The 24,632-nt window shown below is 42.4% G+C and overlaps 1 protein-coding gene across 3 annotated transcripts in view; it reads left to right on the top strand.

The window, feature by feature from the left end:
• Positions 1-24,364, top strand: part of MXD4 (MAX dimerization protein 4) — a 36,874-nt gene extending 12,510 nt beyond the window's left edge. For all 3 annotated transcript variants that reach the window (XM_063401486.1, XM_063401485.1, XM_063401487.1), the window contains exons 4-6: positions 18,360-18,474; positions 21,486-21,645; positions 22,557-24,364. In XM_063401486.1, coding sequence (XP_063257556.1) covers positions 18,360-18,474; positions 21,486-21,645; positions 22,557-22,705 — 424 coding nt within the window. In that variant the 3' untranslated portion in view covers positions 22,706-24,364. The remainder of the gene's footprint in view (positions 1-18,359; positions 18,475-21,485; positions 21,646-22,556) is intronic.
• The last annotated feature ends 268 nt before the right edge of the window (positions 24,365-24,632 follow it).

Below are 24,632 nucleotides of genomic sequence, written 5' to 3'. Positions count from 1 at the left end.
AGTGTGAGTTTGTTACAGGGAATCTCTGTAAGGACTTATCTCTCTAATGGCAGTCTTGTCTGTGCATTTAAGGTGTACATCTTGGAGCCATGAAACAGGAAATCCCCTAAATAAAAAGTAGGAAGGCAAGAAATCTTCTATCCTAGGGACAGCTGAGGTCCTAGAAGATATTTTAGTAATTACAGACAGGTTAGTCAGAGTGGCACTTGGATGTAACTAGTTCCTAATGACAAACATGTATATTCATGTAGGGGTTTTTTGTTGTTTCCAGCCAGACCATTAGGTCTGTAGGCTTTCACAGAGCAATATAAATAGTAAGTAAATTAGTAATCATGACTTTTTGCAAGGAAATTTATAAATCGACCTGACGGCTGTATAGAGAAATTCAGCTTTCATAGTGCAAAAAAACACCCAACAATTCATAAAAGACATAAGCTTCTTTAAAATTCACAGCATAATCTCATTTCTTTGCATCAATTTATACTTTTGCCTTCTGCATTAGAAGATAAAAGCCAAGGTGTATGCCCCTGAAGACTGTGCTGAGATCTCCACGCTGCTTGTGAAGGCAGGGAGAACCTGCCCGTGGCTGCTCACCTGTGCTCTTCTCTCCTGTGCGAGGAAGAGCCCACAGAGCCCTGACAAAGGATGCTGGCACCATCCCACCAGGACTTCTCTGGTGTCATTCACTCCTGCCTGGCCATGAGGAGCTCTGCTGCAGGAGGGGTTCAGGGTCTTGCCCTTTCCCTGGCGAAGTCTTTGGAAACAGCTTGAAGCTTGATGATTTTAAAAACCAGCTTTTAAGAATTAGTGAGGAAACCAATGTACCTCAAAATCAGCAAGCCATGTGCTGCTGTCCCCAGACTGGCACCACAGGAGCTGAAGAAATGCTGTGTGACCCTGGCCTAGACCTTGATCTAGGCCTCAGGTCCTCAGGTTTAGATTTGACAAAAGCTGGTGAGCTGAGCCAGATGGAGGTGAAAACCAAGCATTGCTGTTCAAGCTGAGACTGCTGTGAAGTTGGCCTGGGTCAGCTGAGTGAAACAGCCCTGAACTTTCAGAAGTGCAAGACCAGAATGGGGAATACATGAGACACATGTGATTTGCAAAACCTTAAAGATGGAAGAAACCCCAAAATTTTCTTCCTTCCCAGAGCAGCTTAATGTATGTGTTGTGTAGAGTGCTGACTGGGGGAGACTGAAAATGTTCCCATGTGCACAGAAGGTAATACTGATGCAAGTTCTGTGTAGTCCTTAAAGGTAAAATCTTGTCAGAACAAAGTTTCTATATTGCATCATCATGTGCATGAATGGGTATCTCTACAGAACACAGGCTTTGATGAGCAATATATATTTTGATGAGAGCATTATTCTGTACTATGTTAGCTGATACAAAAAACAGAGCAGGTGCCTCTGAAGTTAAGTCCTGATAGGTGGTTTTCTCATGGAGGAATTGCACATTCAAGAGCACAGTTACATTCATTGGTATATCAGTTTCACCCACCCGATTTGCTTGGTATTTAAAGTTTATATAAGCTGAGAGAATGCCTAGATGCATGTCCTGAAATCTTCTCTGTTGCTCTTCATGTTAATCAATTGCAGGGTTAATGAAAAGCATGTAATTGCCAGTTGGTGATAAACTTGGGAGTTTTGAAACAGAACTGAAAGGTCATTGGAATAATAGCATACCAAAACAATGCTTAATGTTTATTTTTATTATGGGCTGCCTTTTCAAAATCACAAATTACCATTGTGGTTAGCACTGTTATGCAGCATAAAGCTGTAACTGCATTGATCCATCAAGCTGAGTGGCTGTGGTGCCATTGCTGAGGAAACCCCTGAACTGGTGCTGGAGGTAAAGTCTTTCCAGGGAAGGATCACCCAGTGTCTCACTGCTGTGCTTCCACCAGGAATTTAACCCAGCCCTGGCTGCACACTGCTGCTCCTGGGTCCTGCTTCCTGCCAGCACGGCAGGAGAGGAGAAGCTTCCTCCTTTGGCCAGGTCACCTTCCTGAGCCAGCTCAGTGTCGCAGGCACACCCTGATGCCAGCACAGGGACAGGGTGAGATGGCTTCTTTGAGTGAACAGTGTTAATTTATAGTGTTAATTTACAGTACAGAGCAGTTACAGTTCAGTTCTCTGTCAGTTTAATGTTTTTCCTAAACATCCAGTTTTGGCTGCTGTTGCCTGGAAAGTGCTGTGCTGGATGGGTCTTAGTGACCTGGGAAAGATCTCATTGTTATAATGGGTCTATAAAAATTGCTGCCATTTCTAGGATCTGTCCAGATTACACATAAACCAGTCAGATAATGTGGCTGCTGTGTTAGTGGTGGGAACCACGTCGTCGTCTTGCTAGCAGAATCTAACCTCTGTACTAGGTCTTTCTTTTGGTTTTCTTGTTAAGAAAAGAACTTTTTTTACACCATCTGGTTGGTGTGAAGTGTTTTATTACAACCCCAGTGAATTGCAATAGACATACCTTTGCACTCCTTAAGGAAGGTAATGTCTTAAGAGTGTGATTTGACTTTTGTGAGCTGAAAGCCACCATAGTTTGGGCATCTGCTCCCCCTCCCCAGCTATGACTACTTCTCTGAGGGTTCCAGCTGTAGTGAGCAGGTGACTGGTGTTGCCTCAGCCAGTGCAAGGCTGAATCTCAGCTAAAAGCCCCTCTTGCTAAGCATTTGCCTCTTAAATATCTGGTTTTTTTGGGTTTTTTTTGTGCATCTTGTACAGTAAAGCACATAAAGAACTGGACCTGCAGAACTGGAGATTTAATCCTGTGCTTTTGCTGAAGCGACCCACGTTTCTTGAGTCTGACAGATCTGTGGAATTAAAGCAACTGGAAGGTTTAAAACTTTGCACTGAAATGGTGTTCTTTCTTCCTTGCCCCAGTCAGCAAATGTCTGTGACTTGTCTTGCTGTACCTGCTGCAATAGCTACTGTGGATACTTGTGCACTGAACTGTTGTCTTTTCACTGCACAGAGCAGCTCACCTGATGATGCCCTCCCAACAAATGGTGTCTTCCTACCCACACTGCTGGTTTGGAAAGGAGGAGTGTATTAAGCAGACAAAGCTTGAAAATTAATCCACTCAGGAAGTTATATTACAGGTATCAGAGATGTACACATACTCATGCTTTGGACAGAGCTTCTGTTTTGCCATGAAAGATGGGACTAAAATACAGTTTGGACTCAATTATTATGTCCTTTTTCCTGCTGAGGTCAGCTTTGGACTGTGGAGTGTAAGTGTAGTCGTGGGTCTGGGCTCCAGAAAGCAGTGTGCTTCCTGGCCAGCCAAGCAAGGCAGCAGGGAGCAGATGGGTGAAAAACCAAGTGCATGCGTTTTTTTCCACTTGAATTTGTTCATCCTTCTCTTCAAACATAAGTCCATTGTGTGTCAGCCTCTAATGTACTATGTAGAAGGTGGTTTATGTTTTCAGCTTCTGCTAATTGACCTGGCTATTTCTCATCCAGCGTGGTAGAGAGAGTGGGCTGGACTTGTACAAAGTAGAGATGGATGGCCCAGACTTTTGGTACTTTCAGGACAGTGAGGTGCTGATTCCCTGCACATAAGGGAAGAGAGGCCTGATGGTGACTGCTCTCCCAATTGGAGGAGAAAAAAATAAGTTGAATTGGGTATTTAGAAAAGTAGGGTTTTTTAAAGCTTGCTTAGCTACATCTGGACAAGTGAGCTGGAATTTGATTTTTGTTTTTTTTTTAAGGTATTTAGGCAGCTAATGGACTTTAAGAAGCTGGCCTCTGAAATGAGTCTTACATAATGTGATGGGAATCCTTGGCTGAATCCCAGGCAGTCAGGTCTGTGGAAGTCCACAGACCAATATACAGAAGTGGTACCTGCTATGGTTTGAAGAAGTAGCAAATGTGCCTGAAAGTCAGCAGTGCAGCTCCAGCTCCTCAGGGCAAGGTTGACTCTGCCCTCACCAGATCTGCAGGAGGCTGGCTTACTTCCTCCCAAGTGTGCCATGAGCATTCATGTCCCAGTGTCCCTGCTTGCAGCAAACAGAAATCAGCCTCAGCTGGAGGAGATGGCTGTGTTCTGTGAGTTGCTTGTCCTGTCCCTTCCTCTCCCTGTCTCCGTGCCCTATTGGCATCTGCAGCTCTATTTTTGGCACTCCTTTCCCTGGAGTGACTACCCCACTTGGGTATTGGATATACCATGGCTTGGTCCCAAATTCAAAATACTCTTTCTGAATGGAACGGTGTGTACTTCCCTGGTGCAGCTCATGCTTCTTTTCCCTCGTGGTCTCTGTCAGCAGACACTTGTGCTTAGATTTACTGCACAGAATTCCTTTGCAGGTCAAGTAGTTTTTAATCTGTGTTTTTCCCCCTTGGTACCCTGGCAGACTGTGGGCCCAACTCTGCCTCATGCCCAGGGAATTTCAGTAGGAGCTGTGCCTGCCTGCAGGCTGAACCCTGCATCACATCCAGGCAGCTGCAGAGGATGCAGAAAAGGTTCCAGAAACTGAACTGAGCATGAGCATTTAGACAGCAGATCATAGATGTGAAAAAGCATAATGCTGTTCCTTCACAGAAGTTTAATTTGGGTCTTTTTGGAAAACCAAAACCAACTCCCCCCCATCCCCTCCCTCGTGCATGGGATCCAGTTAAAAACCGACTCCTGTTCTCCTGAAGAGCTGTGCAATCCACAAGAATGGATGAGATATTCCTTCTACCCACCCCCTCCCTATGTTTGGAAGGAGAGAGTTGTTTTGCGACTTCAGAGAGTGCTGTCTTTTGAGATGGAAATACATATGCTGAGCTGTGTAGACATCCTTCTAGGCTAGAGCACAGTGACAGGACTTGTCAAAGGATGTCAACTGGCTAATATTATTGTCTAATGCTAGTTTATGTTACGCAAGCCTTTTTCTACACAAATTAGTGTGACTAATTTTGTAGCGCGTGGAGATTGGCACAGCCGACACAGAAGAGGTGTGGGCTTGGATGTATGTACATGAAGTCATGTTGCAATGATTCTAACTTGAAAAACTAATAACTCTGGTTACAGGCTACATGCCCTACATTAAGAAAGCCTTTATTAGGTTCTGCCTTATAGCAGCAAAGCAGATTTGTGTAATAGTCAAAGACTACATCTGAATGTGGTGAAACGCCTGTAAAAGGCTGCAGAAGTAGTGGAGAGTCCTCTTCTCCCAGCTGCCACCTTGGGATTGATGCTTAACAGATTTATCTGTGTTTCTTTCCTTGATGGTTCAATTTGGGTAACTAAGTGAAGATACAAGGTGCTAAATAAGGGGCCTGCCTGGCATGTAATTGCTGCCGGGACTCAGCAGCTCCTATTGAAGTTAGGAATACCATCAGTGTTTGCAAATACCGGCTGCACAGACACTCTGTGTCTTACATAGCACATTAGCTGGTATTTACAAAACATGAAGGTAGCAAACCCTGTAATTCCCCAAGAAAGCTGACTTAATCCCCATTGGTAAGTGCTGTTGTGTTGACTATTGCAATGAACAGCATGGGTGGAGCAAATAATTTCTGCTAGGGAAATTTGGCAGCTTGTTGTGTGTGTTTGCTAGAAGCAGTTATTGGGTGTAGGTGCTAAGAGGTGTTTTAAATAGACTGTTGGGTGTCTTGGTTCCCACTGCCTGACTTTACATACTCACATGGCAAGTGAGTCCAAACTTCTGGCGCTTCCTTCCATTGCCAGATAACCTCGGGACTCTGCACTTCAGAAATCTGAGATGAGTTTTGTGGGGAAGAAAGGAGAGAAGGGGAGAGAGTTCTGAAAGCTGTTCCATACCTTATCATCCCCAGATGGATCATTTGCAGATTCTGCTCAACTGCACCCTATCTGGCTCGGAGACAACCAGTTTTGTACTGTTCAGTGGAAAGGGAAATAGGATGGAAATTAAATTATAAACAAGGCACTATCTGTGTTGTAGCAAGCTATATCTAAGCTTGGAGGCAGGACTGTCAGATATCTGCAAGTTTCCACTGTCCCACAATGCCAGATCTTTTCTTGTTTTGTTTGGGGGGGGAATGTGTGTGGAATAAGTGTTACTCAGCTTTTAATTCACCTGAAAGTAGAAGTACCCATTGCAGCCTTGGAAGTGACCATCTTTAATTGCAGTCAGTGCATTTAATCCGTCCCCTAAATTTGTTTATACATACACCTCAGTGTCTTCCATTCACCTCTAATTACAAGGTTTAAATGAGGGAGTTGGAGACATACAGCAAGACATTTGGGGACATGTATTCTTAATTACTTCAGTGTGATTTCTTTTCTTCTCTTCCTTTGTTGTTCTCACTTGGGGACTGAACCAGCCTTCAGTTGGCTAGAACAGGCACCCTGCTCTTGTCCTAGGGCACCTCAGCTGTCTCACTGGAGCACATCTCAAGTGTCTGCACTGGTAAAAGCATCACCCACCACTTCCTTCCCCAGTAAAGCCAATTCATTTGTGCATGCTCAAGCTGCCTTCATTAGCTGCTCCCTCTAAGATGGCCACGAGGCTTTGGTAGGTGCATGTGCCGAGGAAGTAATAGCAGAAGCAAAAATGAAAGTAACACATAGCACGAAATATCTCTTTCTGATAGTTTCCTGATCAGAGCTTAAAACTTCCTACCACTGTGAACGAGCAAGTAATTGTTTAGGTGCTGGAGACAGAGTTGCCTTAACTCTGATGAGGTTTTAAAACTGTGGTGTAAATTGCTGTTGTTTCTTTCAGTGTCTTGTGCACGTGGGAGTGTGGAGTCCCTACAGCATTTGTCAGGCTACTTAAATTGGATACTTGGTATTTGGATATTGAGGTACAATAAACAATAAAACCACAATCACAGGTATCCAGTATTGCAGGTATTAATGCTTCACACTCATTTAAGATGATGCAGAAAAAGGCTGCTTAATTCTGGTTGTCTGCCATCCCTAGGCCTTGTGCTCAGTGTGGGACAGCAATGTATGTTTTTAATTTAGCTAAAATAATTCAACTTGACTTGCCTCTCCTTTAATTTGGCATCATACAGTGGTATTAAAAAAACCCCCAACAATCTTGAACACATTTACACATTTCTCCCCTCATTTGACATACGTACAAAATAACTAGGTCTATAGGGAGGTTTAAAATTAGGCAGAAAAAGCTCACTAGGCCCAGTAGTGTGCTCCCTTGGCTTAGTGCTGTGCTGCAGCTCAACTTCTCTAGGCTTATTTAAGCATTGTAGTCTCCCCCCCACTTTTTTTTTTTAAGATCCTTCCTGTTGGCAGCTGTCCTGAGACACTATGTTCTTGCTTAGCATTTTGATGTGGGGAAACAGTCTGATAATTAGAGCCGGTTTCAAGCCATGAGCTGATTTGCAAGCAGTGATTTGCTCTGGGGTGTTGTCACTCGATAAACGTGTAGCTCATGTCCAGAGAGCTGAGCTGCACCTTGGTCCTTAAGCCCCACGTGAGCAGGACATGAAGCTCTCAGGAGCCACTTCTGGGGGAGACAGGTTGCATCCTCTCCAGCCACCTGTTGGTGTATGGTTAATTTGTGAAAAATTAACACTATCATCCTGTTCTTCTCTGTGTGTAACCCCAGTGCAAACCTGTTGTTGTTACACAGCTTTTCCTTGTTTATTGAATGTAACTCTCTTTAACTCACCCTCTGCAGTCCTTGACAATTCCTTACAAGAGTACTGTGAAAGGTGGTGAAAGCCAAGACACCTGTTGCAGGTCTGCAGACTCACACCATGGCTTTGGATGTGCTGTGCAAATTTGCTTCGTGGTGCTCCACTGCCAGCAAGGGCCAGAGTTTTACTGCTGTGATGTAAAGGGCTGCATGTCCTAACCCCCTCCTGGGGTTTCCATGGGCAGCATCAGTGAGTACGTGTGTGCCTCCATGTCACGTCAAGTGGGAATTACAACTGCTTGATCCTGTAATGGCATGATCTTGTGATGGCACTTTCTTTATCTAATTGGGTCTGACACTATTCTGAGGTAGCAGACAAACTTGAGTCTCCCTGCAGTGTAATCTAAGAAACTTGAGTGCCAGTAAGACAGATGGGTTTGAGAGGTCTAATTTAGGAGGACTACTAAATTGCAATGTGCACATTTTAATGTGCAAAACAAATGGGTGGCTGATTGAATGAAGTATTAAATAAGTTTATTAAAAGCATGGCTGATTAGTTTTTTGGGGATGCTGTTTTCAGTATGTACAGTGGTATTTCCATCATTCATGTATTTCTCTACAAGGCACTGTTGTTCATCTGCCTGGATTAGGTAGGTACTGTGTGATGCTGAGCTGGTGGTGACACCTCCTTCACTATTGCTTAAAAGTGTTTGAGAGGTAAATGTTAAAGACAATCAGTAGATAACAGGGCTAAAAATAGGAGACACCTGAAAAAGAAATTCCTTTTCTATAGCTCTAAGAATTGTTCCTATTTGTCTGACATTGACTTTGAAGGTATAAAATACAGAAAACTGTTCTTTATAGATGAGCACAACCTAAAGGCTGAAATGCTAAAATATAGGTTGGAATCTCCTTTTTTTTTTCCTTTTTGCAGAAGAAAAGAAATCCATACAAGGGCAAAAACATACTGCAGTGGGTTTCAGTTGTTTGCATAATGTTTGATTTCTGTTGCCTCAGATTTTTGCAAGGTCAGAGATTTATTGCCTATGGTCAAAGGATGTAGAATATCATGCATGTAAATTTATGATGGACACTATCCAGGAAAGACAAATGATATCCAGCTGCCATTACTTTTGCTTGTGATGCTTTTGAAAATCCCTGTATAGCTTGTAAATTCCTGTTGACATTTCCCATGAAGAACATCTCAGAATTCTGTGTGTTGCTGTTAGTTATTGCCGAGACCCAAGACAATGAAGGGCTTTTAAACCTTTCATGGCTGCTCTTCAAATAAGAGCAGCTGAAGACAGTGGGATGGCTGAAGCATGGGGAAAGCTGTGAGGAAAAGCCTGCCTACAGGAAGGAGTCTAGAAAAAAACAAGGAGGGGAGAGTGGTCAGATGATGGTCCTGCAGCTCTGAGTACTGCAGAGCCTAAGGCTGTGGCTCCCCCTGGGTAAAGCCCATACAAGTCAGAGCTGCTGGTGTTCCCCCTGCCCTGCAGTCCTTGCTGACGTGGTGCTGTGTGTGCCTTGCCTTGGCCAGGCGTTCCTGTGCTGGCTCCTGTGCTGCTGGCTCGCTCTGCGGGCGGCGCGGGGACGTGGGTGAGCGTGCACCGTCGTGTGACACATCCCTGTCACACCTCGCACGCCTCTGACAGCTCGTGCTCACTTCACAGGCAGCGAGCTCGAGTGGGAGAAGGTTGAGGAGCAGCACAGCAACAGGCAGGAGCTGTGCCACAGGGCTTTTATTTCTCCTGCTGGCCAAAGTCAGCTGTGACTCTGGGACACTCATCGGTCTGTCTGCATCTGCTGCTGGTACATTCCTGAAGGGACAGCCCGTGGGCAGTCTGGCCAGCCACCAGCTGCTGAGGCTCCGCTCAGGTCTCTCGTGTGGTGTTGTCCACATTGCTTTGCAGGGTCATGCCAGCCCAAAGCAAGCCTCGGGAGCTGCTGTCATTTGCCTGTCTTAGCTGATGTCCCTGGCTTATGGCAGCACATGGATAACCACAGATCACCTTCTGGTGGGAACCAGAGCATAAAGTGCATCAAAGTCTCCTCGTGGGCATTTTGAGAGATGAGGAAATGTTGATGTAGCCCAATACTTGTAATTTAGGACAGGCAATTATCACTGCATTCAGCAAGGAGCTACTGGAGGGAAGAGTAACGGAGGAGAGATAAAGGAAGCAACAAGGGCAGCAAGGTCTGCCACAGGTATTCCCTCTTTTAGGACGCAGCAGCTTCCCTCTCACAGACCAGCCACTCTTCACCTGTCCCCAGTTTTCATCCCAGAGAGCTTTCTGTGCACTGCTGCCAAGTGCATGCATTTGTGGCCAAAATTGCTTGCCTTTGTGGCACTGCATGTGCTTCCATTAAGTTATGTGTACTGAAAGGTACAGGAGCAATTCTGGATCCATGTATATGTTCTAGACCGTGAACAAGTGACATCTTTTGGAAGGTGAAAAAGTAAAGGTCAAGTGTGGAGTTTGGACTCAGTGGGCTGAAGTGGCACTAAGGGAAGGTAAATAAAATGCACTGGAACTGCTGTAGTGTGCATTTAGATATAGCATGAGAGAACTAAAACACTTTTCAGAGTGATACAATGCGCAAAACATGGAAATCATAGGCTGTGTTAGCAGGCAGCAGAGGTTTTTCTTCTATTTCCTTAGGATTAGGAGCAGCACCAAACGTTGCTGACCAGTATTCACATGAAATCTTGCAGATAACTCCAGAGCAGCACAAACACTCTGTAAGCTTGTTGGTAAGAGGCACTTGCAGCAGTTGTTATCCCATGTTTGGACACTTCCAAGGTACCCCCAGACCACTTGGCTGCTGAAGTGATGTGGCTGCTTTCAATTTAGCAGAGCAGATGCACACAAGTATTCAGCATGCTGGAAATGCATATTGAGGATGGAACTCCCAGTTAATACCACAGTAAATAAAGCAGGCAGTTGCACTGATTGTAGGGCTGTTGCATTTAATTCACTAACAATCACTGCAATTAGGCACTCGCTGCTCTTCCTGCCTGTTAGTTTCCATGTGGGCTTTACTGCTGAATTTAGTTGCAGAGGCCCTATGAGGTGTTAGATATGGACAAAAAGTGCCTTGGATGAATCTTCACCAGCACACAAACTTCAGGCATTTGTTTTTAACATGAAAAAGACCCCCAGCTTACTGCACAACACCAATGTTTGGTTTACCTTTCCTTGGATAATAAAAAGCCAGGAGGTTTGCTGTAAGAGCAAGACTGCATTTTCTGGGTTTGACTCCAAGGCACTCAGCTGTGAGCAAGCTTTTCACACATCTCGGAGCAATCTGCACACTGGGTGCCTTGCTATGGTACAGTGCTTTAATACTAAGAGGTTTTCTTTCCTTTTCACTAAAACATATTTGTTGTGTGGTTGAAATAGATTGTGCAGCTCAAATGTGAGCTAGATCATCCTTTAGAAAACTTTTGAGGTATCCTTTGTAGAGGAGAAAGTATTAAAAGTGTTTCTAAGTGAAGTAAATCTGAAAGAAACAGGATTTTTTTTTTATTGCAGTGGAGGGTTGTTGTCTTTCATTATGTTTAATATTTTGCTGGAAGTATGCTAAATACTGTCTGGACCATTAATAAATAGGTTTCTTTAGAACCATTTATCTGATTGAATTTCTATGATTTCATAAGATGGAAGCTTACAAATAATCTCTTTAAATGCCTTTGTAAACAAAAGTGTTTTAATTAGTACACAGTCATCTTTGGTAGGTTATAAAAAGTCTCATAGAGCTGTAAATATGTAATTCCTGACACTTTAATAAAAGTGTTAGCTTAAAGAGGAGCGAGGCAAGTATGCTTGAGTCCCAGCTTCTACTAAGCATAGTTGGGTATATAATTATATGATTATCAACATCACATATGTGGCCATGATATCCAGGACTACACAAAATAATATGAACATATTAAATTTTCAGTACCGTTAAAACAATTTGCAGCAAAATTCTGTCACCATTTTAGAGCGTGACTGTGCACAGAATAAGAAGAGCTGCAGCCCTTAAAAGATGTTGCCTTGTTGTGTCAAGCTCCAGTAAGAAGGGATTGAAGCTGGTATCAGAAGGCAGGCAGAGTTTCTCGCCCTCGTTTTACCTTGGTGGCAGGTGAACCCTGAAGGCACACCGGGAAAGTTTGTACTGTTGCATTTCTGCATTTTTAAAAAAACTTTGAAATAATGATGAAATAATGATGCTTATGAGTAATGATGCTGTCTGTGTTCATCCTGACCCAGTGCATGTCACAAAGCATCCTGAGCTTCTCTTCGCTGATTCTGTCTAAAACTCGAGTGCTCCCTGTACACAGGTATTTGCATTTCATAAATAAACCTGTGAAGAGTCTTCCTGTAAAAAACATGACTGCCTTACAATTGCAGTTAGCTCACTTCTGTATTTTATGCTGAATTTCATGTCTGGCAGGGAGATAAAATCACCTTGCTTTAAGGAGGAAACACAACCATTAGTTCACTGCTGGTATCTCTGACCCAAAGTTGTGGGCTCAGGCCAGACTGTTTTGGTTTGTCCAGTGTATCTGGATAACATTTGACTCCAGAAGTGAATTTTTGGTGCAGAGATTCTTCTCTGACTAACCTATGCACATTATTAAGCCAGATTACATAGTCATTATGCAACAATGAAAAATTTAGTAACTGCTCTATATTTAAACCTTTGTGTATTAACTTCATTGCACAGCACCACGATAGGTTTGAATGTGGAAAAAATGTGAAACATTAGAGAAAGCATCTGAAATGCTTAGATAACTCTGTCCAGTTTGTAATAATGTGCCTTCTAGATTAATTTCAAATACATTTCTATTCTTTGAAGTTGGGGTTTAGTTTTTATGTTTGTACTTGTCTTGTCATAGGGTCTGATGGTGTCTGGGTTTTGGACCAAAATGGTTAATATACAGAAATGTTGAATTTTTAATTTTTACATCTATTTCAAATCTATCAGTTATTCTCACTGGTGTAGCTTGTAGTGATTGCACTGCTTGAGTTTGATCTGTAGAGTCCTTTTCAGAAGAGCACCAAACAAATATTTTGTTGATTTGAGAGTGTGTCAACCTCCCGTACACAGAGCTAGTTAGTGGGGTAAAATTGGGACATCTGAAACACAGACTCAAGTTCAGTCCCACAAGTGTTTTTAGCACTGAGGTACCCTACAGAAAGCACAGTTAGGGCCTGCTTCTGAGGCCAGCATCGTTTCATGCCTGCTTCAGTGGTGCACTGTGGTGGGAGGGATGATGTGCTGTGCACTTGGAAGCAACATCTTGATGTCTAACCCAGCCAACTTCTGCTGGAGCCAGCGTGAAGGGAAATTCAGAGTGGGAATACAGACACTTAGTGGCTTTTGGGCCATTTCCTAACCTTCCAAATCCTTGCTGCCCATCAGCTGGAGATGCTGCATGTCTAAGATGCCAGTATGACCAGGACAGCTCCATTGCCAGACTGGGCAATCTGCTAGTAGCAGGGAGCAGGTGTGGACCAGACAGAACTGTTCTGGGACTTCCCACAGGATGGCAAACTGCTGATTTGGAAAGTTGCTCCTTCCTTTCTACAGCCAGCTCTGGGTCAGCAGAGAACGGGTACATGTGAGAGTCATTCTTGTGCATTCTTGTGGGGGCTGTGGAATGAGACCTGGAGGATGTGCAAGGTGAACACTTGTTGTGAATTTGACTTCTCTGTAGTGAGTTTTATGCTCTTGCTCACAACTGTTCAGAAACAGATGAGCATGGCCCTTCTGACACTTTCAGCAAGTGACCTCTGGCAGTCAGGAACACGATGCCAGCAGTGGGAACTGTTTGTCTTTGGATGCAGCTTCCAGGAAATGCCCACCCCATAAACACGTGGAGGGCTGTTGGAAGCTTGTCTGCAGGGAGTGCCCAGCAGGGGTGGCAGGATGGACAGGCACACATTTCACAGGAACTCAGTGCTGTCACCCTGCATCATGAGTGTCTGTGGCCATTTAATGTCACCAGGGCCTGGCTGAGGCATGCCATGCTGAGGACTGAGCAGCTTATTTGGGATATGCACCTTGCCTTTGCAGCTGCCTTTGTGCAGCTCAGTGGCCTCTAAGTAAAGCCTGTGGATTTATACTTAAATGGTTTAGGAAACACACCTTTGCTGCTGTCAAAAATCCTGTGCAACCACTGCTTGAACACCTGTCTGCTGTCTGACTGGCTGCAGGCCATTTCTCTCTGCTGTGCTGGACCTGAAAAAGCCCTGGGGAGCCCCTGTGGAAAGGCTGCAGTGGATCAGGTCATTCCACAAACCTTACCAGCATTTTGTCAGAGTGGCACAGGCTTAAGCCACACAGCTGTGTTTTGCTGGTACATGAATGGGAGCAATCTTGGGAGTCAAATGCTGAAGGGTTACAGGCAATCTTGGATTTACATGTTCATGGATATGAATATGTGTCTGTTTATGGCTTTGTCTGGGTAAATCTTTAAGAACCTCCAAGGACTGCCTTTCTGGGCAACCTATTCTGGTTGTGCACCACTGCCCCAAGAAAAAATTTGATTCCCAATGTCCTTCCTGAACCTCTGAATTCTGAATTTACAGCCATTGCCTTTTGTTGTATTATTTAGCCCTACAGAGAAGTATTTTGTTCCCATTGCAACCGCCTGTCAAGTAGCTGTAGGAATTTCTTGGAGTTGTTGCAATTTCCTTGGAATGAAGATTATCCAGGGTGAACAATGGACTTTCTTGTTTCTTTCTTTTTTTTTTTTTCCCTGCATCTTAGTATTCCATTTCTTGGTGTGCTGCTTGGATTTCCATCTGGAATTTCTGCAGCAAAGCTTATTGATTATTATTGAAAAGACTCAATTTCGAAATTGATTAGGGTCAAAGATGTCAAAGATCTTAATATACATTTGTATGGCTACCCTTTCTTTGAGAAGTGGTGAACCTGCCTTTTAATAGCCAAACACTTGAGCAAACTGGAGTCTCCAAGGACTAAAGTTAGTGAGTGGTCTTCCTGTGATGGTCTTCTGGTGGATGTCCTTGTCCTATAGGAAAATGCTTAATACCACCTCCGTGCTGCTTTGTCCCTGCATGCTGTGGGCCTCCAGGGTCCATTCTGCCATGGGCTCTGAAAGCCCTGCCTCTATTGCCCATCATGGCTTACATGGATTCAAACCCAGCTGAAGGCAATTCCAGCTGGCAGCCTTTGGGTCAGTTGTCAGCAGGTGGCTTTGTCCTTTATGTGAACGTCAGGAATCACATCTAGACATCACTGCTAGACATGGCCACTGCCCTGGAATGCTGACCAGCCTGGCCTTATCAAGCACTGGAAGAGCTGTCAAGCAGACCCAGAGGACCCTGCTGGGAACTTGCTTATGGAGAAACACTGGGGTCTTGAACATCTGAAACCCCTTTATCATCTGGCACAAAGGACAACGTGATCAATCAGACTGGGCACCCATGCACCTCTCCATATGTGGGCCTACACCCAAAACAGAGGGTGCAGGCTTCATTTGGATTTTGGATGGCATTTTTTAGATCCCTACCCTCCCAGATGAAATCAGTGGCAGTGATGAAGGGGATATTTCTGTGCATCCACCGGGGGTGAGGAACGTGCCCTCTGCTGTTAGCTCTGGTGTCCAGGCCTGATACCACACTGGGTGTGGGCAGAGGTGTTGGAACAGAGTGTAATTACCCACCTTCAACCACGTCTCATGCACAGACTGTTCCCCTGTTGCTCTGACACCAGGCTGCTTTTTTTTTTCTTTCCTTTCTTTTTGTTATTTTTTTAGGTGGAATTTAAGGCGTGAGCTGCAAAACACAAAGCAGCCCTGGCTGTGATTACCTCTGTAAGTGCCTTTCCCTCCTCCTGTGGTCACAGGCAGCCAAGGAAAAGCAAAAGCTGTCAGGTCCCTGCAGAAAAAGAGAGAAATTAGTGCTGGCAGAGTCTGTACGAGACAACTTATCTGCTGTGAAGTTTGAGTCCCTTGTTCCTGCTGGTGTGATCTGTTAACGTAACATGCCTGAAATGTTTTCTTACAGTCTTACAGTTTTTTCTAAGATGTGCAAGATGAAAAATGTGGGGATATTTACTCCAGTGCCAGGGGAGTTGTGGTGGGCTGGGGTTATTTTTGTACATTCACAATCTATGCCATTGATTATAATATACAAATCAGTCACATAAACATGTCTGCATTTATGTAAAGATCTATGTAAAGCTTATGCTTTAAAATCTGTAATGAGTTCATAGGTGCTGAATAATTAGGTGAAAGAAAAAATCCTTTTAAGAAAAAAAAAGCTGAGGTTAGAGGAGGTCTTTCAGCAAATGTGTTTATTACATTTACTGCTATCAATATCAGTTGGTAGTGCTGAAAAGGCCTTAAAGCAGTTTTGTTAATATTCAGCTCTTTTAATTTTTTTACTGGTCACTTAAAATACTCTTAGATTCAGTCCCATGTTCTTCCTGTAAAGTCCTGCTCTACTGGGCTGGCAGGTAACATAAAAGAGTTTGTGCTTTAAAAAGGCACACAGCCATGCCCCTGAACCTTGGTGGTATTTCTGTGAACTTCCCAGTTGATGGCAAGGAAGTGCACTAAAGCCTCACTTTCTTCTCGCTGTGGTAAGCAGACTTTCTTCAAATAGCAAGAGGCAGATAAGTTTAGTATGTAATCTGGATTCATTAATATTTTCCAGAATTAATACTAAGTAAATCTCAGCTCAACAGCTCTGTATGTTCCTTATCAGACTTTTAATTACTCCCAATATATTGATCATTCCATTTCAAGGTGTTTACCTCTCTCTTTACTATTTGGCACTCTCCTTCTCCTCTTCCTTCCCATATCGTCCTTCATCTTCAGTCCCCACTTTCTTGTCATCAGTCTAAATGCAGTTGCATCCAGGTTGGGCTGAGTGATGCAGACTCGTGTGTAGGTTCAGAGACCATTTAGAAAACAAAATGATTATTTGAATTTAATCCCTGGTGCAAGTTTTTGTATTTAAAACACAAATCCAGCCAGGTAGTTGTTAGAGATTACAGACACAGAAATACAAATTTACCTCATTAAGATTTTCTGTATAAATACCAGTAGTCCCTAATTTGGGTATTTCACTGTTTTTAAGACCAATATTCCAGTTTAGGTAGCAGCCTCAGGGGATCTGATGGGGCTGTTTTTGTGAGTACTTAGGCCAGTCTTTGTTGGTGTTGTTTAAATAAAAGCATTAGGATACTTAAGTTTAGAGCCTTGTATTTAAAAACAAACCCCAGGCTTCAACAAAAAGTCTGTCATCAGTTTTCTCTTGTGAATCACGTTTTCACCAAAAATCCTTTTCACCTAAGTGGCTTGAAGAAAAAAATGAAAAAATTTATGGAAATGCTTTGTGATTTCTTACCTAGTACACCGCTGATTTATAGGGAGACAGAACTTAATGTGTGAGTATGTAGTCATAACTGTTCTGTATTAGATTCTATTTTGCTTTGTGTATTTTCACCATTAATTCTCAGGTTGTTTTCACATTGCACCAATCATTCCAATTACATGTGTAATTTCTCATTTGGTACATATTAAATCCTCTTCAGCTGCATTTCAAACACTGATGCTGGACTGTGGTCCTGAACTCATTGTTCAAAAAAAAAAAAGTTTGTTCTCGACCAGAAGTGTTGAATTCCCTGCAGTGTTTGTTTCCTTCATGCAGCATCAAGCAAACTTGAAAAAGATGATTATTCACCTCACACTTGTGAACTGCTTCAGTTATTCTTATGGCTGGGAGAGCCAGGTCATGGCTTTGCTCAGCCTGTAACAGGCTGGCAGAAAGGAGAATAGGAGAACTCGTGGAAGCACTTCCACATCCATTTCTATCTCATTTCAGAGCCATGTGGATTCCTGTTCAAGGGCTGTGAACTAAAACCAGGAGAGATTTTCTTTAGGATGTAACTTGCACGTGATTCTTTGGTTAGCCACTGCCTTGTTTTGGATAGGTCAAGCAACTGTTTCATGGCCTGTTGTATTGCCAACTGCTTTCTAATTTGGAAAACATTTGTGGAAATAGTACTTGGTTCATCTTCTTTTTACTGATAGATTAATGACAGTAGCACTGGAGAGATTGTTGAGAGCAGCAATAGTGATAATTGCAAGGGAGTAACAGAGAAAGCAGGACCCTGTTGTTGGGGAATATGGCTGGAAGTGTTTTTTCTTGTGTGTTTATAACAAACGTTGTACAGTGAGAGGAAGAATGTCTCCTTCTGGGGGGACTGTGAGCCTGTAGAAGGGAGCATCAGGACCTCCCTGTTAAAATACATTGATTAACCATGGCTGGAAACAGCTCTGAGCTGTGAAGAGCTGCCTGGATGCCCTTGGCTTGCATAGCTGGAGTGTGTCCTATTGCAGCAGGCAGGGATCAGAATGGGGAGAGGGGGATCAGGGTCTGCAGCTGCCCACAGCTCTGTGCCTGCAGAAATCACTGCACTGGAGCAAAATCCCAGGTTTTTTCCTTACCCAGCCACAGGTTGAGTGTGCAGCCTTGCCTGGCTGTCTCACATGTCTGAGTTTATTCCCCGTTGGTTAAGACGGGACTGACCAGGCTTTGAAACACAGGTACGAGCCTCCCGTGTGAGCGTGCCAAGCAGCATTACTGCGTTTCCAGTGACCTTTCAGGCTGAAACTTTGCCAAAGGGAGGGGAAAGGAAGCCACCGTTGACTCGAGTTGTGCACAGAGATCCTGCAAACAGATGGTGTTTGCATATAGGATATTCTGCTCGGGTGCGACTCCACTACAACGCTCTTCGTTTTTCATGATTGCAGGCGCGCTAAACTCCGGCTATATTTGGAACAGCTCAAACAGCTTGTGCCTCTCGGGCCGGACAGCACCAGACACACCACTCTAAGTCTGTTGAAAAGAGCTAAGATGCATATCAAGGTAAAAACATTCCTCCATGTTTTTATTTCTTTCAAGGGAGAATCTTCCAGAATGTGTATCCATAGAGAGGAGGCAAATTTTCACACAACGTCCATATCCATATGTCCAATGTTCTGGATTTATTGGCCTTTATTACTTGCAGGGATTTCAGTCACAGTGTCAAAGTTTAGTGTTTTGCAATTTAGCATCTCAGATATATAAAACAGTGGTTTCTGCTTAGTTACTAACAAGTGTATTTAATGATTTACACTATAATTTTAAAAAGTATCTGTCAAAGCTGTTCGTTGATTAATATATTTATTTTTTAAGATCTGAGCAAAGTAGCATTGTACTGCATTATTTTAAATGTAAAAAGCCAGATGCATTCATAATGAAAAAAACCTAGTGGAATCAAAAAGATCGTTTCTATTAGTGAGCCTTATCCCCATCAACATTTTGTTGACCAGATTATTGTGTAAATGAAACAAAAAATGAAATGTGATCTCCTGTTAGTTGCTGCTGCCCCTGTTACAAGTTTAAAACAAAAACCAGCCTCAAATCTCACCTGTGATCCAGCAGCAGTGCAGGTTCTACATTTGCACAGGTAATTCAAAGGAAATTATTCCTCAGGCCTTCTCTCTCCAAAGACACCTTCACTCCCATTTTTGCTGTCATTGTTTTCAGGGAACAGGGTTACATGCAGAAATAAGACAAAGAGGTATTCAAATGTAAAAGTTAAAGAACAGGTTTCTGCTGCTGTGTCCAGGACTATAATTACTCATCTGGCATTTTTTCAGTGTTACAGGGAAACAGGTCAAGAAAAGTGTCAGGCAAAACTGAACAGTGCCAGTAATCTTGGAATATTTTGGAGAACAGCCTGCTAATACAGAGCTTTAAGATTCACTGCAGTTACAGAAATAGATGTGATTCATATGAAGAATTATAGATTAATTTAAGCAAAACAATTCTTGTGAACAAGTTTACAGAGCTACTTTTTCAGCACTTCTAAGCACATTTACTCCAGCTGGGCAACCCCTGTTTTTACCATTTGAGATTTTGGCCTCTTGTTTATAATTCAGGCTAACATGCATGAAAGGCACTGCATGTGGTTTTTGTCTTGGGCTGCCCCCCTATCACGGGCTTATGCATACAAATTGAAAAACTGTTTTTACAAGCGGCGAGTGTGCGAGATTAGCCCTGCAGTTACCATTTCAGCTGCTGATAAAAAAAGCTGGGAACAGATTCCTTCCAGATCAGCCTTGCACAGCACCAAGTACTCGTTTTCTGAAAACCGAGACTGAAGTTTAACTTTGTTTTTAAGATTTTAACTGAGCCTGCCCTATCTGGGTTAGCATTTATTGCTCCCCTTTGTCAGGTCAGCTCCCTGCCAGAGCCTGCCCGTGCCCGGCTGGCATTTCAAACACAGTCATTAGTTCTGAACTTCTCACACACGCACGCCCCCCGTATATTGAAATCTGCTCTGAAAGATTGGACAGTTTTGAGTCTCCTGGATATGAATCACTCAGTTCTTTCCTAAAATAGTTGTTAAGAGTTTGGGATTGCAGCCAGGAAAATACAGGAAAAGGAAGTCTGATCAATTGGGCACATTTGGTTTGTTGTGTACATGGATGTACCAACCCCTTTTCCTATTATAATGCTGTGTATCCACCTATGATGAGTATCTACAGAGTGCATTGCCTGGGAGGAGGCTTAAAATGAGGTGGAAGAAGGCAGATTTCCCTGAGCCAGGAAACTGCCCTGTTCCAGATTATTTTTTCAAACACTTTTATTTCAGGCTTGCATGGGAACAGCAAAATCTCTGAAAGGATTTTGCTTGTGGTTTGCTGTGCACTGTCCCAGCCTGCTCGCCTCAGAAAAACCAAGCCCAGGTTCATTCAGATGGCAGGGAGGAATCTTCAGCAGCTGTATTCACTCCCTGCACATCTCCTAAATCTCAGTGATGGTGTAAACACAGCTCACAGGGAAATCTGCTCACTCTTACAAGTGCTTGTACTGCTACGACCTGTAATTTACTGCATCATAGAGATAATTTTTAAAATACTAATAGGTGTTTTGATTTGTGTATCCTTCATGCTTTTAATTCCATCATACTCTTACAATTTTTTCCCTAATTATGTAGTCAGTTTTTTTAAATGGCTACCAGTGATTTGGAAGAGGGCTCAGTTCAAATACAAAAAGATACTTTATTCCTGTTTCTGCATTTGGACCAACAGTGCATGCAGCACATTTTACCAGGTGTGAAGTATTCTTTTTATTTGCAAAATTAATATCTGCTTTTATTCTGTAAGAGGAGAGATTTTAGGTAGATATGTGAAGGATCCTTTCACAGGGTGTTTGCTGAGAAATTCTGGATTAATACTACCGACTTTGTAGGTGATATCACAGAACTAGCAAACCTGCTCTGCAGAAGTTCTAGGAAAAAAAGCAAGAATAAAGAGAATTGTTAGTAAATTCCTCCTTCTATATATTATTAATGCTGCTTTTTGTTAATGAAGCTTTTTAAATGCTAAAATTTTCCATGGCCTGCAGTAGGAGGGAGAACATTCAGAGGCTCACGATGGTTCCTTTATGGTGATAGGTGAAATAAGAGACTCATCTAAAGAGGAGTTACGTTCTCACTGAAACCTGAGCTGTGCTCGAGTTATCAAAGATGATGCCGGTTTCACCTGATAAAATGATTTAAATATTCCCCACAGCCAAGGCAACATTAATATGGTCTTTGTCAAGCGATGTCTGCTAGTGGCAAGACAGTCTCAGGGATTTTTTAAATTGATTTTTTTCCCCTGTAACCATATATCTTATTATGAAACAAATTCAGCCTGCTAAAATTGTACTGACCCCTACAGAATGCCGACTAAAAAACTGAACTTCTAAATTTAATTTTAACTTTACGTGAATTAATTAAAATATTTAAATTTCTTTCAAATTACTGTTTACGAGCAGACCTTAAGTTACTTATGCTTTGACATGGGTACAAACTGTCAGCTTACTGTGTTTCTCTCCCTTTTAAGAAATTGGAAGAGCAGGACCGAAAAGCTCTAAATATTAAAGAACAATTACAGCGGGAGCACCGCTACCTCAAGCGCAGGCTGGAGCAGCTTTCCGTGCAGGGCATGGAGCGAATCCGCACTGACAGCATGGGATCAACAATATCCACTGACTCTGAACAAGGTAACTGAGCCACGGCTTCCCAAAGGAGCAGCAAGCAAAAGGGAAGCAGGGAAACAAGGAAATGTTGTTTAGAACGAAAATCAAGCTTTCAACAAAACCCAGACAAAATTATTCCATAATGCGCTTTGAAGAGTAAAAAATTAAGGCATCTTTTTCACGTTCTTTGAAAAAGGGTCTTTTTCCTAATCAGTTTTGAAGCTATTTATCCTGCATATGTTTTTGCCAGTTTTTTTAACAATTACCATTTAATGTTTTGATTTTTTTAGTGTAATTATTGGTAAGGCTGGCATAATATTTTCTCATGGAAAAGAAATCTTATTTGGCTTAATTCATTTGTGTGAATAAGTTATTTCCACATCATTTACTGTGAAATTTTAAAACATTTTCTGTGCAACGATCACCAAGGGTTCTCTGCATTTGGTTCTCTTTTAAGACAGCTTGTCAAGCTGGCTGCTGCCATTTCTTATTTTTCCATTTGGAAGTTTTTCTGTGCAGAGCAGTCACCCAGGCTGGCTGTTTCAGGGCCCGAGGGGCAGTGGTCGGTCTTGGGGACAGGTGTCACTCCATGACCAGCCAACACCTGCATGGCTGGAATTACCATGGACAGTGCTGCAGCCTCTGAGGGCCAGCTTTTTTCTAAATCAGTGTCTGTGTGCAGGTTGGAACAGTGCTGGGAAAGCATTTGGTATTGATGTCATGCAGTATATTTATGTGGCTGAGGACAGAAGGGATTTTAATTCTCAGCTGGACAAGATGATCCTTTCCTCAGGAATTACTGTGCCAGGTCTTTTTTTTTTTTTAAATTATTGAAACTGAAGTGTGATTCAGGTTTCACCTGGATGTTGATTGACACTGGCCCATAACCAGTTGCTACAGCTTTCTGAAAATGTGCCTTCTTATGTTTTCTTTAGAAGTAGACATTGAAGGAATGGAGTTTACTCCAGGTGAAATGGACAGTATTGGAAGTGCCAGTGATGCTGAAGACCACTACAGTTTGCAGAGCGGTTCGAGTGACGGAGGTTACACACATTCCCGCAGACTGAATGCCAGGCTCTCATAGTGCCTGAGTGAGCCGCTCGACTCAGGACCATCTGACTGAAGCACTTATATACGAATATTCCAGAGGTGTCAACTGCCACTCTTCCGGGAAACCCCACCCACAATACTCTGACATGGAGGTTTCTTACCCACGGTTCCCTGCACTGTAACCACAATATTAGATATTGTAAATCATGGGTTTGCTGCAGAGAACTGTGGTTAGGTACAGTTGTGACTTAAAGCTAGCTTGATGTAGCCATCCTGCAAATTAAAGGAAATAAATTATGTCGTTCCATTCAAGAAGTATTAAATTCAAACTGTTGGAAGCATGACGTAAGGGAGTTTGACAGTTTATTTTGATTTTGCAGAAACCATTTTCAAACATGGAAGAATAAATGAAATCTACAATGTATAGTGATTCAGAGATACAAAAACCTAAAACTACTTTTTTGTGGTATTTTTTCATTAAAAAACCCAAACCCAAAACATTTTGAATGCTGTCTAGTGGGTTCCATAGAGTAAATTCTTTCAGCAGTTGTTGTTTGGGTGAAGCAGGCAGATAAATCTTCAAATCTCAGATGATCTTTAGAAAAGGTCGTACTTACAAGTCACTACTGTACTTCAAAACGGGGGAAAAGCCAGCTCTAATAATGACTTCATGTGGGATGATCTCAACTTTCTTTTGCTTTTTGTATTCAATATCCAACCAGCAGCAAATCATCCTGTCCATGTTAACGGGAGCAGTAGAAAGCAACATGGCAGTTTTGACCTGTTACCATGGAATGGATGACATTTGAAGCATTTCAGTGGTTTTATGGGTTGTTGTTTTCATTTCTTTCTCTGAAGAATACAGAACTCCAAGTGATCCAGTTTGTGCTAGTTAATCTTTCCTTGCAAGGAAATGAAATCTCTGTTTGCTTGTATTTTTTTTCTTTTCTTCTATTTACACATGTCAATACATTTTTATGGAAGGCATGGCTTAAAAATACAGTATTCAGCTAGAAGATTATTTTTTTTCTTTTGCACACTATAATTGCATTTTCTATTCTTTAAAAAGTGCAAAAAAATTAAAATGTATGCTGTAAAACAGCAAAGTTTATTTAGTACTCATCAAGCTGTTCAGAACATATTTACCCAAATTGTAGCAATACTATGAAGATGTATTTTAATACAACTTCCGCTTAGTGAAGTCATTAGAGCTTGGCTTGCCGGGTAAGAAAAAAATGGACCAGTCTTTGCATTATCTGTTTAAAGAAGGTCTTTTAAAAAAAAATTTAAAAAAAGAAGAAAAAAAAAGAAAAAAATTGAAAAAAAAAAAAAAAAGAAAAAAGCTATAAACACTTTTAGGGAAGTGATTTTAGCAAGTGTAGTCTATATTTCCTGTAAGAGATTTTGTATTATATTTTCCTAAATGTTCTCATTTACTTGTATAAGGAGGGGAATGGTACAGACCCAGACCAGAGTCTCAGGGACTCTTCACCTTTGTCATATTGTGCCTTGGTGACCATTTATGTATGCCTCTCCTTTTCATTGTTTAAAGGATGACTAAGCTTTGTTTCAAGACCGTCTGTTCAAATGGTCAGTTGTCCACCTTCTTACGGATGAAGCAGAGAGGTGTATTTATATCTTCACCCTCTCACAACTGATTCAGTGTGGCTTTAAGTAAAATCATGGAATTAGGTTTTGGTGCGAGGGTTAATTGTCTTTGTATGAGCCCTCCCTTGGATTCTTCAGCACCCAAATCTATTTTTTGTTAGCTTATAAAGTCAGGGTCTCTGTGAGACCAGCGCTCAGTGGCTTGGGAAACACAAACGTACTGTGTAAGGCTATGGGATGTCCAAGTGTGGTGCCATTTTTAGCATTCAGATACAAGACCTCATGACAGACTGACCATGATGATCAAAAGCAAAGGTTCAGTTGTTCTTTCAACATCTGACATATGTGTCCTC

This window comes from Prinia subflava, chromosome 7, assembly GCF_021018805.1.
Source record: "Prinia subflava isolate CZ2003 ecotype Zambia chromosome 7, Cam_Psub_1.2, whole genome shotgun sequence".
Classification (NCBI taxonomy): Eukaryota; Metazoa; Chordata; class Aves; order Passeriformes; family Cisticolidae; genus Prinia; species Prinia subflava.
Note: the sequence above shows the minus strand (reverse complement) of the source record. Positions and strands in the feature narration are given on the sequence as shown.